The following is a 14,224-nucleotide window of genomic DNA, read 5'->3' as shown; positions in this document are numbered from 1 at the left end:
GGACCAGCACTCTCTGGAGAGCCTCACTGTCCTCTGGCAGAGAAAAACGGGGTTTTCTTCATGTCCTGCCAGCCTCCGGGGGCCTCTCAGACCTACCACTCTGTCCTCCCCTGCCTGCTCTTTGTGAAGGTGTGAGGGGGGGAGCAGAGCAGAGCTCAGGGAGGCCGGTACCCACTTCCTGTCACCCTGGCCTTCTCCTTACAGCAGGGGAGCCTGCCTGCCCCTTCGGGAACTCCTAAGCAGGCAGGCTCCCCCAGTCCCAGCCCCCCCATCCAAACTGCCCCAGGGTTCCTCAGGTCCGGGAAGCATTCCCACTTACTCTCACTCCCTGGCTCCGGAAGCTCCAATCCCTGAGATAGGAGGTTCACTAGGATGTCTAGCCATCTTTCCTACCTTAAAACATCCTGAAGGGTCTAGATGGGGGCCCCATCTATAATATGGGGAGAAGGGTTGAGGTTCTGTCGGCTTCGGCCTTTGTCTCCCCCCTCCCCCACCCCTGGTGCCCCACTTACACCAGCTGCTCCCTCAGTAAACAGGCCCAGCCCTCTTTCTCGAGGGCTAACACTCGCCCTGACAGGAAGAGTACTCGCCGCCCGGGCTGCCTCTCAGAGCCTCTCCTCCCCTCAGAACTCTCGTATTCATTCCCTTGTCCTCCGTGTTGTTCCCTCCGCCTCCAGGCCCTCCTTGGCCGGACCCTGCCTCGCTGTGTGTGCACGCCCCACTCCCACCTGCCGGCCTACTGGCCTCCCCCCACAGCCAAGGGGCCTTCCTTCCACAGCTCCTCTCGCCTGTGTTGCCCATGAGGCCACTGGGCCACTCCAGAGACTGCCAGGGGAAGGCTGAAGTTACTTTACTATATATTAATAATGGTCATAGTATAATTACAAATTCACACCGGTGGTGACTGACAACCGTGTGTGGAACGTGCACTGTGCTCTGCTCGCCGTGCTAGGCGCACCTCTCTCTCAGACTGCCTGATCCCGGCCACCTACCAAGCCTGGTAAGGTAAACACCGCCATCATCCTCTTTTCACAGAGGAGGAAACTGAGGCTCAGAGAGGTTAAGAAAATTGCCGAGGTCACTCAGATGGCAAGTAGGGCTTCTGGGATCCCAGAACCGAAGCTCGTAATCACTACGCTGGTGTGTACAACCGGTTCCACCCACCTCTGTGGAGGGCCCAGCGTCTGCAGGCCTGGGGCTGATTCCCAGTACCAGCGTGTTCCCACAGTGTGCTGGCCCTCCATCCAGAAAGCATCACAACAACAAAAAATAAAAGCAGAGAGAATAATCTCTGCCTGTGTCCCTCACATGTTTTCTTGTCTCCAGGAGGCACTCCGCAGCCCCACCTTCACTTCTGTTTCCATCTTATATTTTCCCTGCTTTTTAATGTACATGTTACCATTTTACTGTTTCCTGTGCACTGCCTCCAGCAGGGCATAACCAACCCAGCGAACCTCCCAGGGCTGCAGGGGAGGATCACAGGCTCTCTGGAAACCGTCAGGCCTGTATAAATGCGGGTTGCGTAACCACAGCAAGTCCCCCATCAGAGTGAGCAAATTCTCCCCGGCAGACACGCTCTCCTGCTCCCTCCCTCTCTTTCTCAGGACACACACACTACACCTGTGGGCAGGTGGAAGGGACGGAGCGCCCAGCAGTGCCGAAGGAACCACCCACCTTCATGGCAGGCTCTGGGGACTAAGAACACAGCCAAAGGGCCGTTGGCACCCTCGCCCCTGGGTGAGGGGAAGGTGGAGGCCACTGCGGGGATCCTGGCTTGCTCCATGGCCTGAAGTGTCATGGGTATGAGTCTAGCCACGAGCCATGGATGAATTCTGGCACTAACAGGGAAGCCGCATTAATATCGATGGCAGTAAATACACCCGAGACCGCCGCCCCACGGAGGCCTTGGTGTCCCCTCATTTTGCCTGTTGTTTTAGCAGATGGCCAAGGTCCACAGGGCCGATTCTGCAGATGATACGATTCCCTTTGGCGGCCAAGGCTGCCCCTGACTGGTGAGCCGTGTTTCCCACGGATCGCACACCCAGCCAGGGAGCTCACACAGCCTTCAGGGAATGTAACAGCCAGAGGCCTGGTCCTGGGAGCCGATTTGGACAAACCAGTTGTGAAGGACAATTTCTTGCCAACTGGGAATTCGGTGAAATGATGAAACAAAAATGCACCTTAGCAGAAGGCGGAGAGCACTGACTGGAGGAATAGCGCACACGGTCCCCTTGTTCTGGAGAAAAGGGCGGTGAGCGCAGGCGCGGCAGGGAGTGGGAAGGCCTGCATGAGGTAAAAGGACGGAGATCTCTGATGGTGGGGCTGTGGTGTTGCTCAGTTTTTGATTTTTGCTTGTCTGCCTCTATAGTGATAAAAACAGAATATATACACAGATGCGCACACACACACAAAGTGGCACGACATGGGTTGCAGGGTCAGGATACGACCTCTGCTTCCCTGGGACCTAGACCACCAGGGCCTTCATCGACTCTACATACCAGCTCTAAGACCACGTATCTCTTGAGGACCTGCGTGATCTACGACCCAGTGTCTTCTGCCTCTCTGAATCATTCAGAGGACCTAGCACAGGGCTGGGCACAAAGTCAGGACTTCATGAATGCCTGCAGGCTGAATAATGCTCATTTCCTGAGAGAAATGCCTTCTGCCTCTTCCAGGGCCGCTGTGCTGGGAATACTCACTGCTGACATCACTGACCTTCCCAGCCCTCCTCTGCCTCATGTTCCTCTTCCCAGCTGCCAGGGAGGGGCTAACATAAAGGTCACCCCAGCAGATGCTGGCAAGGTACTCCACGTCAGGGGCCATCGGGGGCGGTCCCATCCCAGTCCTTCCCCAGTGCCAGCTGGACGTGAGACCCCCAGTTCCCCCGGAGCCCTGCCTCACTGGTAGCAATGAAGTGAAAGAAAGAGGGCGTCCACCCTGTGACTTCTGGCTCCAGACGCCTGCTGCTCCGGGCCCTTATGGGTGGAGGAATCTGGAACAGTGAATTTGGCCTCGTTTTTTTTGTGAACTGGGGCTGGGCCCAGTTTCTGTTCTTCATGTCTTCAGCATTCCCTATCCCTGACCTTCAAAAATATGAAAAATAACATTAATAATGATGACGAATGTTCTGTGTACACTGACTTCACACCAGGCACGATACTAAGGTTACTCTAATGTTTAAAACAACTCCATGAGGCTGAACCCATTATCATTTTCCCATTGCAGGTGAAGAAAACGGAGGCACAGGGAGCCCCTCCGCAGGAGAAAGGAGGGCCCTGCAGAGCTCGGCTGTGCCTCCCTGTGTCTTCACAGGAAGGCCCTCCCGCCAAGCTCTGCAGCGGCACGGCAGACCCGCAGTGCTAATTAACATCTGTCGGGTACTTTAGAATCCACCAAGTGCTTACACATGCATGTGAGAGAATCTCCACTTGAAAGACTAGGAAACCAAGACTTGGAGCTCTTGGCAACCTCGCACCAGTTCCCGCAGCCATCGGGCCGGGATTCAAACCCAGGTCTTTCCTACCCGCCCCCCCCCCCATCCCCCGCATCTGACGTTCCCCCTGGCTCCATTCTCCAGATAGCCCTGAAGGCATGGAAGGAAGAAGCACGTCCTCCTGACCCCGGAGACCGGCCTGCGCCGCGCCCCTCGCACCACCGTTGAGGTGCCAGCACCTCCTCGGAGGCTTCACCGTGACTCACTCCTGGGACCCAGGGGAAACACAGCCCTGCGCTGTGGGCAAACACTGCCTGCCACCCGCCCCGCCTCCAACTCCCCGCCTCCACATTTGCTAACTGAAACCCGGCTGCTGCTATTTTTAACCCTCCAGCTCCCCCTTGCCTGGGGCTCCCCGCCTTCACCCCACCCCCACCGCCGCCCCAACTGGGTGCCACCAGCCTGTCATTCTGAGAGCAGTTCCACAACCTGAACGCCCCAGAGGGCGCAGCGGATGCCCGTGCAGGTTTGTGGGGCAAGCAAAACAAGCCGGTTTCAGCCCAGTCCCGAATTCCCCCACCCCGGGCTCTTTCCGACCCTGTGGCTCCCAGCCTGCCCCAACTTCTCCCTGCCATCCTGGGTGCTTGGGGGAGGGAGGAATGGAACTTTGAGGACTGGGGGTGACTGCAGGGCCAGAACCCTGAAAGGGAATAGGGCACCCCTCATTCTCTCCAGGGCAGGGGCTTGCCCTGAAGGCCCGAGGTCTCTAACCACCAGGGTTCCAATCCCTGCAGGCAACAGGAGGAAAAAAGGAAGTGGCCTGGAGACAGGGTGGGGAGGGTGAATTTAGCCCAGGGCCCTCCTCATTAGGAGAAGTCCCCTCCCCACCCTGCTGTGGGGGTTGTGGAGGGGCTAGGGTCGAGCTAGGCACTCAGCCCACGGGCCGTGCACCAGCAGCCTAAAGGAGGCCCAGGTGGAATGCCAGCAGAGGCGGGGGCAGACGGGCCTCTTCTCTTCCATGAGGGCTCCTCTAATTCTCAGCTAGGGAAAGGGCTGCACCCTCCTGCAGCCAGCAGTTTCTGGGTGCGGCCAGAAGGGGCTGGAGAGGAGAGGGTCTACAGGCTGCTTGCTGATGAGAAAGTGAACTTCCTGAGGGGGGAAAGGGGAGGGCAGCAGGGGGCCAGAGGGGAGCACTGCCTTCTAGCCGATGTCTCAGTCAGTTTGGGGGGCAGATTCCTCCTCACCTGTTCTCTTGCCCTGATGTGTTTGGTCAGCCTCGGCCCCGCCCCAACCCTCCTTAGGGTTCCGGACTCTCTTCCAGGACCTAGGTCCTCTCTCAGCCTTGACCCCCTCCCTCTCTCCTCAGGGATTCTTGAGCCAGGTAAATAAATTCCAGTGGCCACAGAGGCAGCCAGGCTAGACCCAGAGGGGAGGGACTTGGCACAGGAGTTCCCAGGTGGAGAGATGGGGAGGAAGGGAATGAGGTGGGAGGAAGGTGGGGCAGGAACGGGGTGGCACTTGAGAGCTCCTGCAGGGAGGCTGCCACCTTCCAACATCCAAGGTGTTCACGGGGCCCTGGACTCAGCACCATGAAGGGAAGGCTGGTCCCCCAAGCCACCAAGCAAGTGGCCTGGACGTCAGCCCTGTCCCAGCCTTCCCTCTTCTTCTTCCCCTAGACCAGGGGTGTCAAACTCATTTTCACCGGAGGCCACATCAGTCTCCTGGCTGCCTTCAAAAGGGCCGAATGCAATTTTAGGACTGTATAAATGTAACTATCCCTTAACTAGGAGCAGGGAGCTTGGTGCTGCCGCCGGGTAGAAACAAGGTGTAGGGTCAGATAAAACGAGGTAGAGGGCCGGATTCAGCCCGCGGGCCTTGTGTTTGCCACCTGTGCCCTAGGCCAGCCAACCTCTGAGGGCTGCTTGAGGCATGGAGACCCTACTGTATCGCATGCCAAGCAAGAAGCTGGAAGTGCAGGTTCCCTACCTGGACCCAGGCAGGTCCCAAGCCCGCTCTGAACACTCTGAGGGCTCACTTGTAGTCTGGGGAGGTGAGAGAGGGTGTCGGTGTCACCTTCTGAGGCCGGCCTCCCCTGGCCACCCTTCCTAAGGAAGTCTCACATTGTTATTCTCTATTGCTGCACCCAGTTCATTTCCTTCTTAAGGTTTATTACAGTGTGTAGCTGGGTATATGTACTCATTTCTTAACTTGCTTACTTGCTACTGTCTGTCTCCTCCACTAGAGTGGAAGTTCCCCGAGGTCAGACGTTCTGCTTATATCTTCACTGCCTACCTGTGCCCGATGCCTGGCACATGGCAAGGCTCAGCGAGCACCCAGCGAATGGATGAACAGCTGAATGACTGGCTCGGTACATGGGGCCTCCTTGTTGCCAACATAGTGTTGGTGCTCAACAGTTCCAGGATTTCCCTAGGGAGGAGGAAGCAGGATGTAACAGGAAGAGCAAGGTCAGGAAGTCTGGGACCCCCAGGGAGAAGTCAAGGCCCTGTGAGTGTGTGCACCGGCCTCACCTGGTCCCTGCCTCATGCCCGGGTGGACGCGTGCACACCTGCACACACAGTGGGCGTGTGGCTAAACCCTGGACCGGTCTTCAAAGGCTTGAGTTTTGTCTTGCTCTCCCTCTCAAGAACCCTGTCTCCTCCGACAACCCACATACCTTTTTCTGTCATGTATAATACGCACTTTTGCCTACATTTTTAAGGGGAAAATAAGGATGCGCATTATACACAGGTAGTACTAATTCTGTATTTATGTAAATGTTTCTAATTTTTTATTTATGCTTATGTGTTAAAAGTGTAACTGTAGAAAGAAATAACGATATCTGTATGCACAGATAATACCCTGGAATATGGTAATCGGTATTATACATAAGTAAAAAATTAAATTAAATTAAGTAAAACTTAAGACTAAAGATTTGGTTCCTGAAAGTTTGGGCCAAAAATGTAGGTTAGGTGTGCATTATACACAGCAAAATAGGGTACCTTCTAAAAGCCTTGTTCTCTTAAAAAAAAAAAAAAAATGAAGAGATTGGCCCAGTCGATGATCCTCAGGTTCTCAGGTCCTCAAACATGGCTTCGCACCAGAATTGCCTAAAGCACACGTTAAAACCCACTCCCAGGCTCTGCCCCTGCAGATTCCACATCTGTCTGGATGGGGCCTGGAGAACTTTGTTTTTATTTAACACACTCCCGGGTGACTCCAGAACAAATGGTCTGGAAACTGACATCTGAGGACCACGAATGGGATGGTGCTTTCCAGCCCACACCTGGACTTCTATTAAACAGCCATGTCTGCACAGGTCCACATCCCCCTGGAAACATGAGCATATACCCCACACAGGGCCATAACCTGCAAGGGTATACACGATACAGATCACACGCATCTGTACTACACGTGTACATACTCCCAAAAGACCCAGCACAAAGCCACCACATGGATCACAAATTGCCACAGAACTACATCTACAAACACAGCTTGGGCCCCACACACCCAATGTGCACACACACCCATCACATGCTGACCCAAACTACACAGACACTATCCTGAATTTATTTTGCCTCTGGGAACCCGTCCAGGACCAAAGGAGCTGTGCTCCGCTGACGAAAACATCCCTCCCGCCTCTGCCGTCTCCACCCCTACCCCGTGCCCCAGGCAGTGTGCTGTCCACCTCCACTCTGTAGGGGATGCTGCTGGAGGAGCGCAGTGGAGAGAGGGGATGACGGGACGCACAAAGCCCTTCCCGAGGTCCAGCAGCCCCTCTCTTCCCCTTCGCCCCACCCCAAGGAGATGCCAAAGGGCCTCCACCCAACCACCCCTCAGTGCTTGCTCTGCCCACTGGCCCAGATTCGCAGGCCCTGGTCCCAGCAGCCGAAAGGGTTAGGGAGGTGGCCAAATGTAGGGACTCCTCCTAATACTCAGGCCTCTAAGGAAAGGGCTGTCTGGAGGCACCTTCCTGCAGCCCAAAGGCCCAGGTCCCCCAGGGAAGGTTACTACAGAAACGGGGGGAAATATCACAGGGAAACACAATACCCGGCAGGGTCACCTGGTGACCAGGCTTCCTGCCGTGTTGCCCACCGCCCCCCTCATCCCAGTGGCCTCACGGCCTCCTTGTCCAGCCTCTGTTTGGGCCTCCTCTCTGATGCTCTGTCCTGCCTGCCCTGGGGTGGGGGATGCAGCCTTATGCAGCAAGTCTGCCCCTCTGTGGTTCCAAACAACATCCTTGGGGGTGGCCCAGAGCTGAGCCCCCCACTCCCAATCCTACCAAGGCCCCCACCACAGGAAATCAAAGCTTCCTGCCCCAGAGGAAGTGCCCCATCCAGTGAACAAATCCAACACACACACACACACACACACACACACACACACACACACACACACACGTAGTCCTGCAGCCTCAGGGAGGACAGATGCCCTCCCCCCAGCTCCTAGGCCCCCTTTAGGCCCCAGTCTCTAGTCTGCTCTAGTCTGACTATGGACAGGCCAGGGCCGAGCTGTGAGGGGCAGGCATGGGCAGGACCTGAGCCAGGCCAGGGGAGGAGAAGGCCAGGAGAATGGGCACCGGCAGAGTCAGGTCTGGTTCCAGCTCCAGGTCTGGTTCCAGCTCCACGGGGCCTACCATTCCCTACTGTGTGAGCCTGGGCCTTGCATTATTAGCTCATCTTCCCTCAGGTCCCTGCCAACATTTAAATTACCAGCTAGTAATGAAAGGCCAGGAGAGAGAAAACAAAGGGGAGGGAGGGGTTACACAGGCTTCTGCCTTCCAGGTCCTTGGGCAAGCATGCCTGCAGCCAAGAGAAGGCCGTCACCCCCACCACACAGGAGCTTCTCACTCCCATTACCAGGATTAAGGAGGGGATGGAAGAAAGTTCCAACTCCCATTCCCAGAAGCCACCAAGGACGAAAGCTGGGGCCGATCACCCAGAAGGAAGTGGGGAGGTGCATAACAGTCCCCACACTGGACAGCGATCCCTCTCTTTATAGTCAGCCTCTCCCACTCTGTGCTCTGGGAAGCACACCTGAAATTCTCTCCCCATTTTATTTGATGGGGAAACTGAACTTCAGTGTCAAAGCGGACGGACCAGTTTAGGTGCTTGGGAGGGTCTGTGTAACACCTGAATGCCACGTTCCAGCCTCAGGATCCCAGCTTAAGACCTGGTGGCCAGAGAGACACCCATCCACAGGCTCAAGCTAAGAAACACAGAGGCCTCAGGAGAACACTTCCCCAGGCCATTCCAGATGTAACGACAGAGGCAGCTCTAAGCTTGGCCCTGCTGGGAGCCAGGCACATCAGGGGACCAATGGCAGGGGAGGAGTCCCAGCAGGTCCAGGACCTGGTTCCAGTCTCAGTTCACTGTGCACAACAGAGCGGGCCTGCTTTGTGCCTTAGTTTCCCTCAGAAGTGACTGCAGGAAAGAGGAAAATTACTTATTAATTGAGGTGGGTAGAGAGGACAGAGAGCAAAGAAGGAGAAGGAGATGCTAAGCAATGAGGAGCTGTGAGACGGCTTGTAGAAGCTGCAGAAGGAGCCTGGGAAGTCTAAGCAGGTTGGCGTGGGGAGAAAAGTGTATGTGGCAGTTGAAGCCACTTCGCAGACAGGGTCCTGTTGGGGAGAAATGGGCTGCCAAGGTGCCCCATTATGGGGTAGGAAACTGAGTCACAGTCTTCCTTCCCACAGTCTCTCAGCCCAGTGCCTGAGCGGAGATTTGGAGGAAGACCTCTGGGTCCAGGTGCAAATCCCAGCCACAGGCTGGACAGTCCAGATGTTGAGTGTTCAGGGCCACTAAGATCCAATGTCCCATTCGCACTCTGGAAATTGGCAGACCAAGCTGGGCCTCAAGCAGATGTTGAATTGGTGTGTGGAGAGGGATGGGCAGCAGCAAGACAGCCAGTGTTCAGATGCAGGGGAGAGGCTTCTGGGTATGCAGGACTGACAGGAGGGACAAGGGGACGGCCTGGACTCGGTGGGAGGAGCAGCAGTGGTTGGCGAGGTCAGATCCAAATAGGCAGCCAGAGGGAAGGAAATGGGGGTGGCGGGATCTGGGTGGCCTACAGGCCTCAGAGGGGCTCTCTCCCAGCCCACAGGTCTAGAAACTCTGCCTGTCAGAGCCCAGCCCAGCTACCAGATTTTCAGCCTGCTCTAATACTCCCCAGCACTATCTGACTCCAGGCTTGGGGTAGGGTGGGGGGTTGCACATCCTGTCCCCCGCCACTCAAGACAGAGCCTGTGGTCCCCACCTCTGCCGGTCCCTCTGCAACTCACTTGGGCACAGGTGTCTCTTCACCCTAATGGGTGAGCAAGGGTGGGAGGCGGTGCCCAGGCAAACCTCCCAGTTCAGGTCCCTCCATCCAGGGGATCATCTTCCCCCAGCCAAGGGGTCGGTGCAAGGCCATGCGGGGATTCATGAGATGGGGGTACTGAGGTCCAGTGCCGTGAACCCAGCCCCAACTCAGTGGGTCTTGCCCTTTGCCCTCGCGCTTCCAAACCTTCCGCTCCGGAGCACCGCCCCCTCCTGGGGCCGCGGCGGCCGTTCTTTCCTCCCCAGTCCCCTGGTCCGTCCTCCCCAGGAATGGGAGTGATGAGACCCCAGGCTCGAGCATCGGGCGGCCCGGGGCCTCCAACTCCCTCCCTCGGGCCTGTCGCTGCCCCAGGGCGGGCGGATGTGGGCGCCCAGCGGGAGGCCCGAGCCCTCCGGCCCCGGAACAAGCCCCGGCCAGGAGCCTGCCAGAGTCCCGCGGAGCCGGGTGGGGCGGGCGCGGTCGGGGGGCGCACGCTAGACTGGGCCGCGGAGCAACTGGAGCCCAAGCCGGAGCCCAAACGGCAGCCCGAGCCCCAGCCCGAGCCGGGGCGGTTGGTGCTGGGGCGCGCGCAGGGCGGGGCGGGCGGAGCGGGGGGCAGCAGCCCGGTACTCACCAGCGCCGGGACTGTGCATCCAGGGGCCGGGGCCCTCAGAGCGGGGGGCTCATGGCGGGACGGGGGGCTGGGGCGCCGGCCTCACATCCCCCCAGTCGCCGGAGGCTGCAGAGCGACTGTGAGACGGCGAGAGGAAGGGAGGGGGCCGGGAGGGGGAGGGCCCTGGCAGCCCGGCCAGCCGGGTAGGATGACAATGGAAGGAAATGCTTTATCTGAGGCTGAGAGCGGGCCAAGGGGGAGGGGGGGGGAGGGGGCCGGCGCTGGCGGCCCTGGGACACACCACCCCGGCAGACGCTGCACCGCGCGGTGGCGGACAAGCCGCGGCCGGGGAGGCAGCGCGGGACCCGGAACGCGGGACTCGCCCCGATCCACTCGAGGTAGCCGCGCTGCGTGCGGCAGCTGGAGCCGCGGCGCACCGACCCGCGCACAATTCCCGGAAACCCGGCTACCTGAGCTCCTGCTGCCATGCATACACAACATGGACATACATCCATGTTTACACAGGGCTAGAGTCACTTACGCGGACACACTTCAGGGAAAGACCCCCGCGCACACAAGTACAGACAAGTATAGTCCATAGCAGTCACTTAAGGACAGTTGGACACGCGTGGAGTCCCAAGTCCCACGCAAGGAATCTCAGACAGACCCCCTCTTCTTGCACGACTTGCCTGAAAAAGTTCCAGGATTTGATTTGAATCCTGCCCAGCTCTCCCCCTTTACCAACCCCCATCCCAACGCCTGCTGAGGGGAACAGAAGGGTCCAGCCTGTTCCTATTAAAAGAAAAAGGGGATGGGGGCGGTGCGGATTTTAAGTTTCCTTTTTAAAGAAATTTCTCGAGGGATTTCCTTCCCTCCTCTCCTCTTCCTCTCTTCCTCCCATTCCTCTCCCCCCACCCCAACTCTCCCCCCTCCTACCCCCCTCCTGGTCCCTATGAGTCAAACTTCAGCAATGTGCCCAGTGTCTCCCAGTGCATTACAGCGGATCACAGAAATGTTCCAGTCTGTGAGTCGGAATGCAGCCGCCTCCAGCCCTCCCTCAGCTAATAAACTCAGCTCCTGCCGCCGTTGCGCAGCACCCCTCCCTGACTGCCCCCCCCCCACTCCTTTTAGCAGAAGGAGGTCAGATTCAGGGGTCAGAGGCTGAGGACCTCACCACTCTGCTCCCGGCCTAGCCTATCAGTTCTGTCGCCTCTGGCAGTCTGCTGGGTCGGACACCGTGGCTTCTGGGAAAGGGAGAAGTCCACCACGTGGAACACTGGGGCTCTCCTCTCCTGTGAGGCATCACCGCTGGAAGGCAGAATGCAACCTCCATCTCACCCATCCTCTCCTAATCCTAAAAACCCCAAGAGCCTCAGGATTCCACAGAAGGAGAAATTGAGGCCGAGCCAGTGGCAGAACTGTGACAGATAGGAAACAAGAGCCCACAGTGGCCTAGGAGGGCTTGGCCGCTTGGAGGTCCAACTTCTGACCATAGACTCCTAGTTCCCACAAGTGCAGATCCAGCCTCACCTCTTGTTGCTACCTGGGATTTTTAGCAACTGACTGTCTACTTCAGTCCCTTTCCTGTCCCAGCACTCACTCAGCAGGCAGTGAATGCATGTTAACTTATCCTCACAGTTCTCTGCTGGCCTTCAAGCCCTCCTGCTACATGGCACCATACCACACATACCTGTCTTTTTTTCTGCTGTTCTGACCAGTGCCTGCTGGTACTTAGAGCTCTATAACGTTAGTTGCTACTATTACTATTTTTGTGTCAGCCAAAGTGGGCCGCTGGCTGCTCCCCTTCGTGTTCTCATTCTTTCCCAATCCCTCACCTTGGCTCCCTGTGTTCCCTCCAGTCCCTCTCTCCTCCTGTTGAAATCCTTCCAATCCTCAAGTCTGTGCTAACTTCTCCGGGAGCCTTTCCCTGAGTCCCACAGCCAGAGGGCTCTTCCCTTCTGTCATAGGACCCTAACCATGCCGTCAGTCTCTCTACACTGACCTTTATCCACCCAGTCTGTCTACGCGTCTCAACTCTCCTTCTCAAGAATGTTCAAGAGTGGACACCCCTGAGCCCAGCTACTGCCTTTGTCATGGCTGTGTTTCTTGTCGTGTCTTGCTAAGCGCCTCACACAGAATTCAAGTTCCCTATGGGTAATTTGCTGAATTGGGACAGATGTTCAAGGACCCTACCCCAGCTGGGCACCTGTTTCCAATATACCCCTTTCTTCCCCATGAGTCCCCATGCTCACTCTGCGAGACACATGTTCTTCCCCCTCAGGTGTGCTCTTCCCAGCCCTCACTGCCAAACCAGAGCAGTCTCTTTCCAGATCCCTCCTCTGTACCCACAGCCTTCAGAAAAAATGCTTGGTTACGTCAGAGTCTCAGCCTTTCCCCTGCTGTCTCTCTCCTTTTGCCCCCTGATACCCTCTCCTAAACCCCCAGGACTCCTATGGTTATTTCTGGGCTGAATTCGGGCCCTTGTTTGCTCTTTCCTTCCATGTGTATCAATGTATTTATTTGTGAGCCTTTTTTTTTTCTTTTTGGCCTAATCACTGAGTTCTGAGAGATCTGAGCCGAACGGTTATCTCCTGCCACTGTGTCAATCCCTATGGTACCCAGCACGTGGCCTTCTCCTGGTCTCCACCAGGACTCATTGCCCCCAAGATACAGACAGAGAGAAAGACAACATGTGAGGCCTGCATCTGGGAAGCTGGACTGTGCCCCTCCCTCCCTTGCCAGCTTTACTTGCTGCTTCACAACCCCCTCCCCCCATGTCAGAGTCTTAAGCCAGTTTCTAAGTCAGATGTCCCTTGCTGGGACATGTTAGAGAACCTCCAAGTACCCTAAGAGATAGGAGACTGAAAAGTCCAAGCTACCTCTCTCCTCTGCCCCGGTTACCATAAGAAAGTTTTTTTGGGTGTTTTTTTTTTAAGTTCTTGAGCCCAGGCTTCTCACAGACCACGCAGCTCAGCACCAGCCTCCATAGGGCCTGCCTGGACTCTTCCAAGTCTTCTTGGAATCTCCGGCCAGTACGAAGCCTGAAGGTATCCACTTCTGCTTCTTTTTCCTCTCCTTCCCCTCCTTCCCATACTTCACTGTTTTTGTTTGTTTGTTTGTTTGTTTGTTTTGTTTTGTTTCCCTAACTATTCACCATGTAGTAGCCCTATACTATCCCCTTGATGCCCTTGGCAAACATTAGATCATTTATTCTTTTTTTTTTTTAAATAGTAGCCAATTCCTGAGGCATGAGGTATCTTTTTTTAATTTTTTAAAAAGATTTTATTTATTTATTTTTAGAGAGGGAGAAAAAGAGAGAGAAAAACATCAATGTGCGGTTGCTGGGGGCTGTGGCCTGCAACCCAGGCATGTGCCCCGACTGGGAATCGAACCTGCGAAGCTTTGGTTCGCAGCCCACTCTCAATCCACTGAGCTACGCCAGCCAGGGCTTAGATCATTTATTCTAAACAAGAATCCTTGTTATGCTCATGATGAAAGGAGAGCCCACAAGGGTTAAGAAACCTGACCAAAGTTACACAGCTAGTAAGTGATGGGGCCTTTCATTCAACAAATACTGTTGGGTGTCCACCTGGTGCCGGGACACGAAGCTCCAGAAAGTCATCTGGTCCAGACCTCAGGGCTCGAGATCACCCCTGTCCCAGCTTGCTTCCTTCCTTCCTTCCTTTCTTTTTAAATATATATATATATTCTTTTATATATATATAAATATATATAATATATATCCACACACATATATATAGATATATATTCTTTCTTTTTAAATATATATATATATATATTATCTTCACCAGAGGACATGCTTATTGATTCTAGAGAGAAGAGAAGGGAGGGAGAGTAAGGGAGAGAAACACCAATCGATTGAT

At 55.8% G+C, this 14,224-nt stretch overlaps 1 protein-coding gene across 4 annotated transcripts in view; it reads right to left on the bottom strand.

The window, feature by feature from the left end:
* Window positions 1–10,508, bottom strand: part of HDAC7 (histone deacetylase 7) — a 36,212-nt gene extending 25,704 nt beyond the window's left edge. For 3 of the 4 annotated variants that reach the window (XM_045829014.1, XM_045829016.1, XM_045829015.1), the window contains exon 1: window positions 10,362–10,508. In XM_045829014.1, coding sequence (XP_045684970.1) covers window positions 10,362–10,380 — 19 coding nt within the window. In that variant the 5' untranslated portion in view covers window positions 10,381–10,508. Of the gene's footprint in view, window positions 1–4,677; window positions 4,778–10,361 lie in introns of those variants that run through there. The other variant, XM_045829018.1, reaches the window with a different exon arrangement.
* Between the last annotated feature and the right edge of the window lie 3,716 nt (window positions 10,509–14,224).

The sequence above is a fragment of the Phyllostomus hastatus genome, unplaced genomic scaffold (assembly GCF_019186645.2).
Source record: "Phyllostomus hastatus isolate PE091 unplaced genomic scaffold, TTU_PhHast_1.1 phas_scaffold_93, whole genome shotgun sequence".
Lineage (NCBI taxonomy): Eukaryota > Metazoa > Chordata > Mammalia > Chiroptera > Phyllostomidae > Phyllostomus > Phyllostomus hastatus.
The sequence above is the reverse complement of the archived record's forward strand: the minus strand, read 5'-3'. Positions and strand labels throughout refer to the sequence as shown.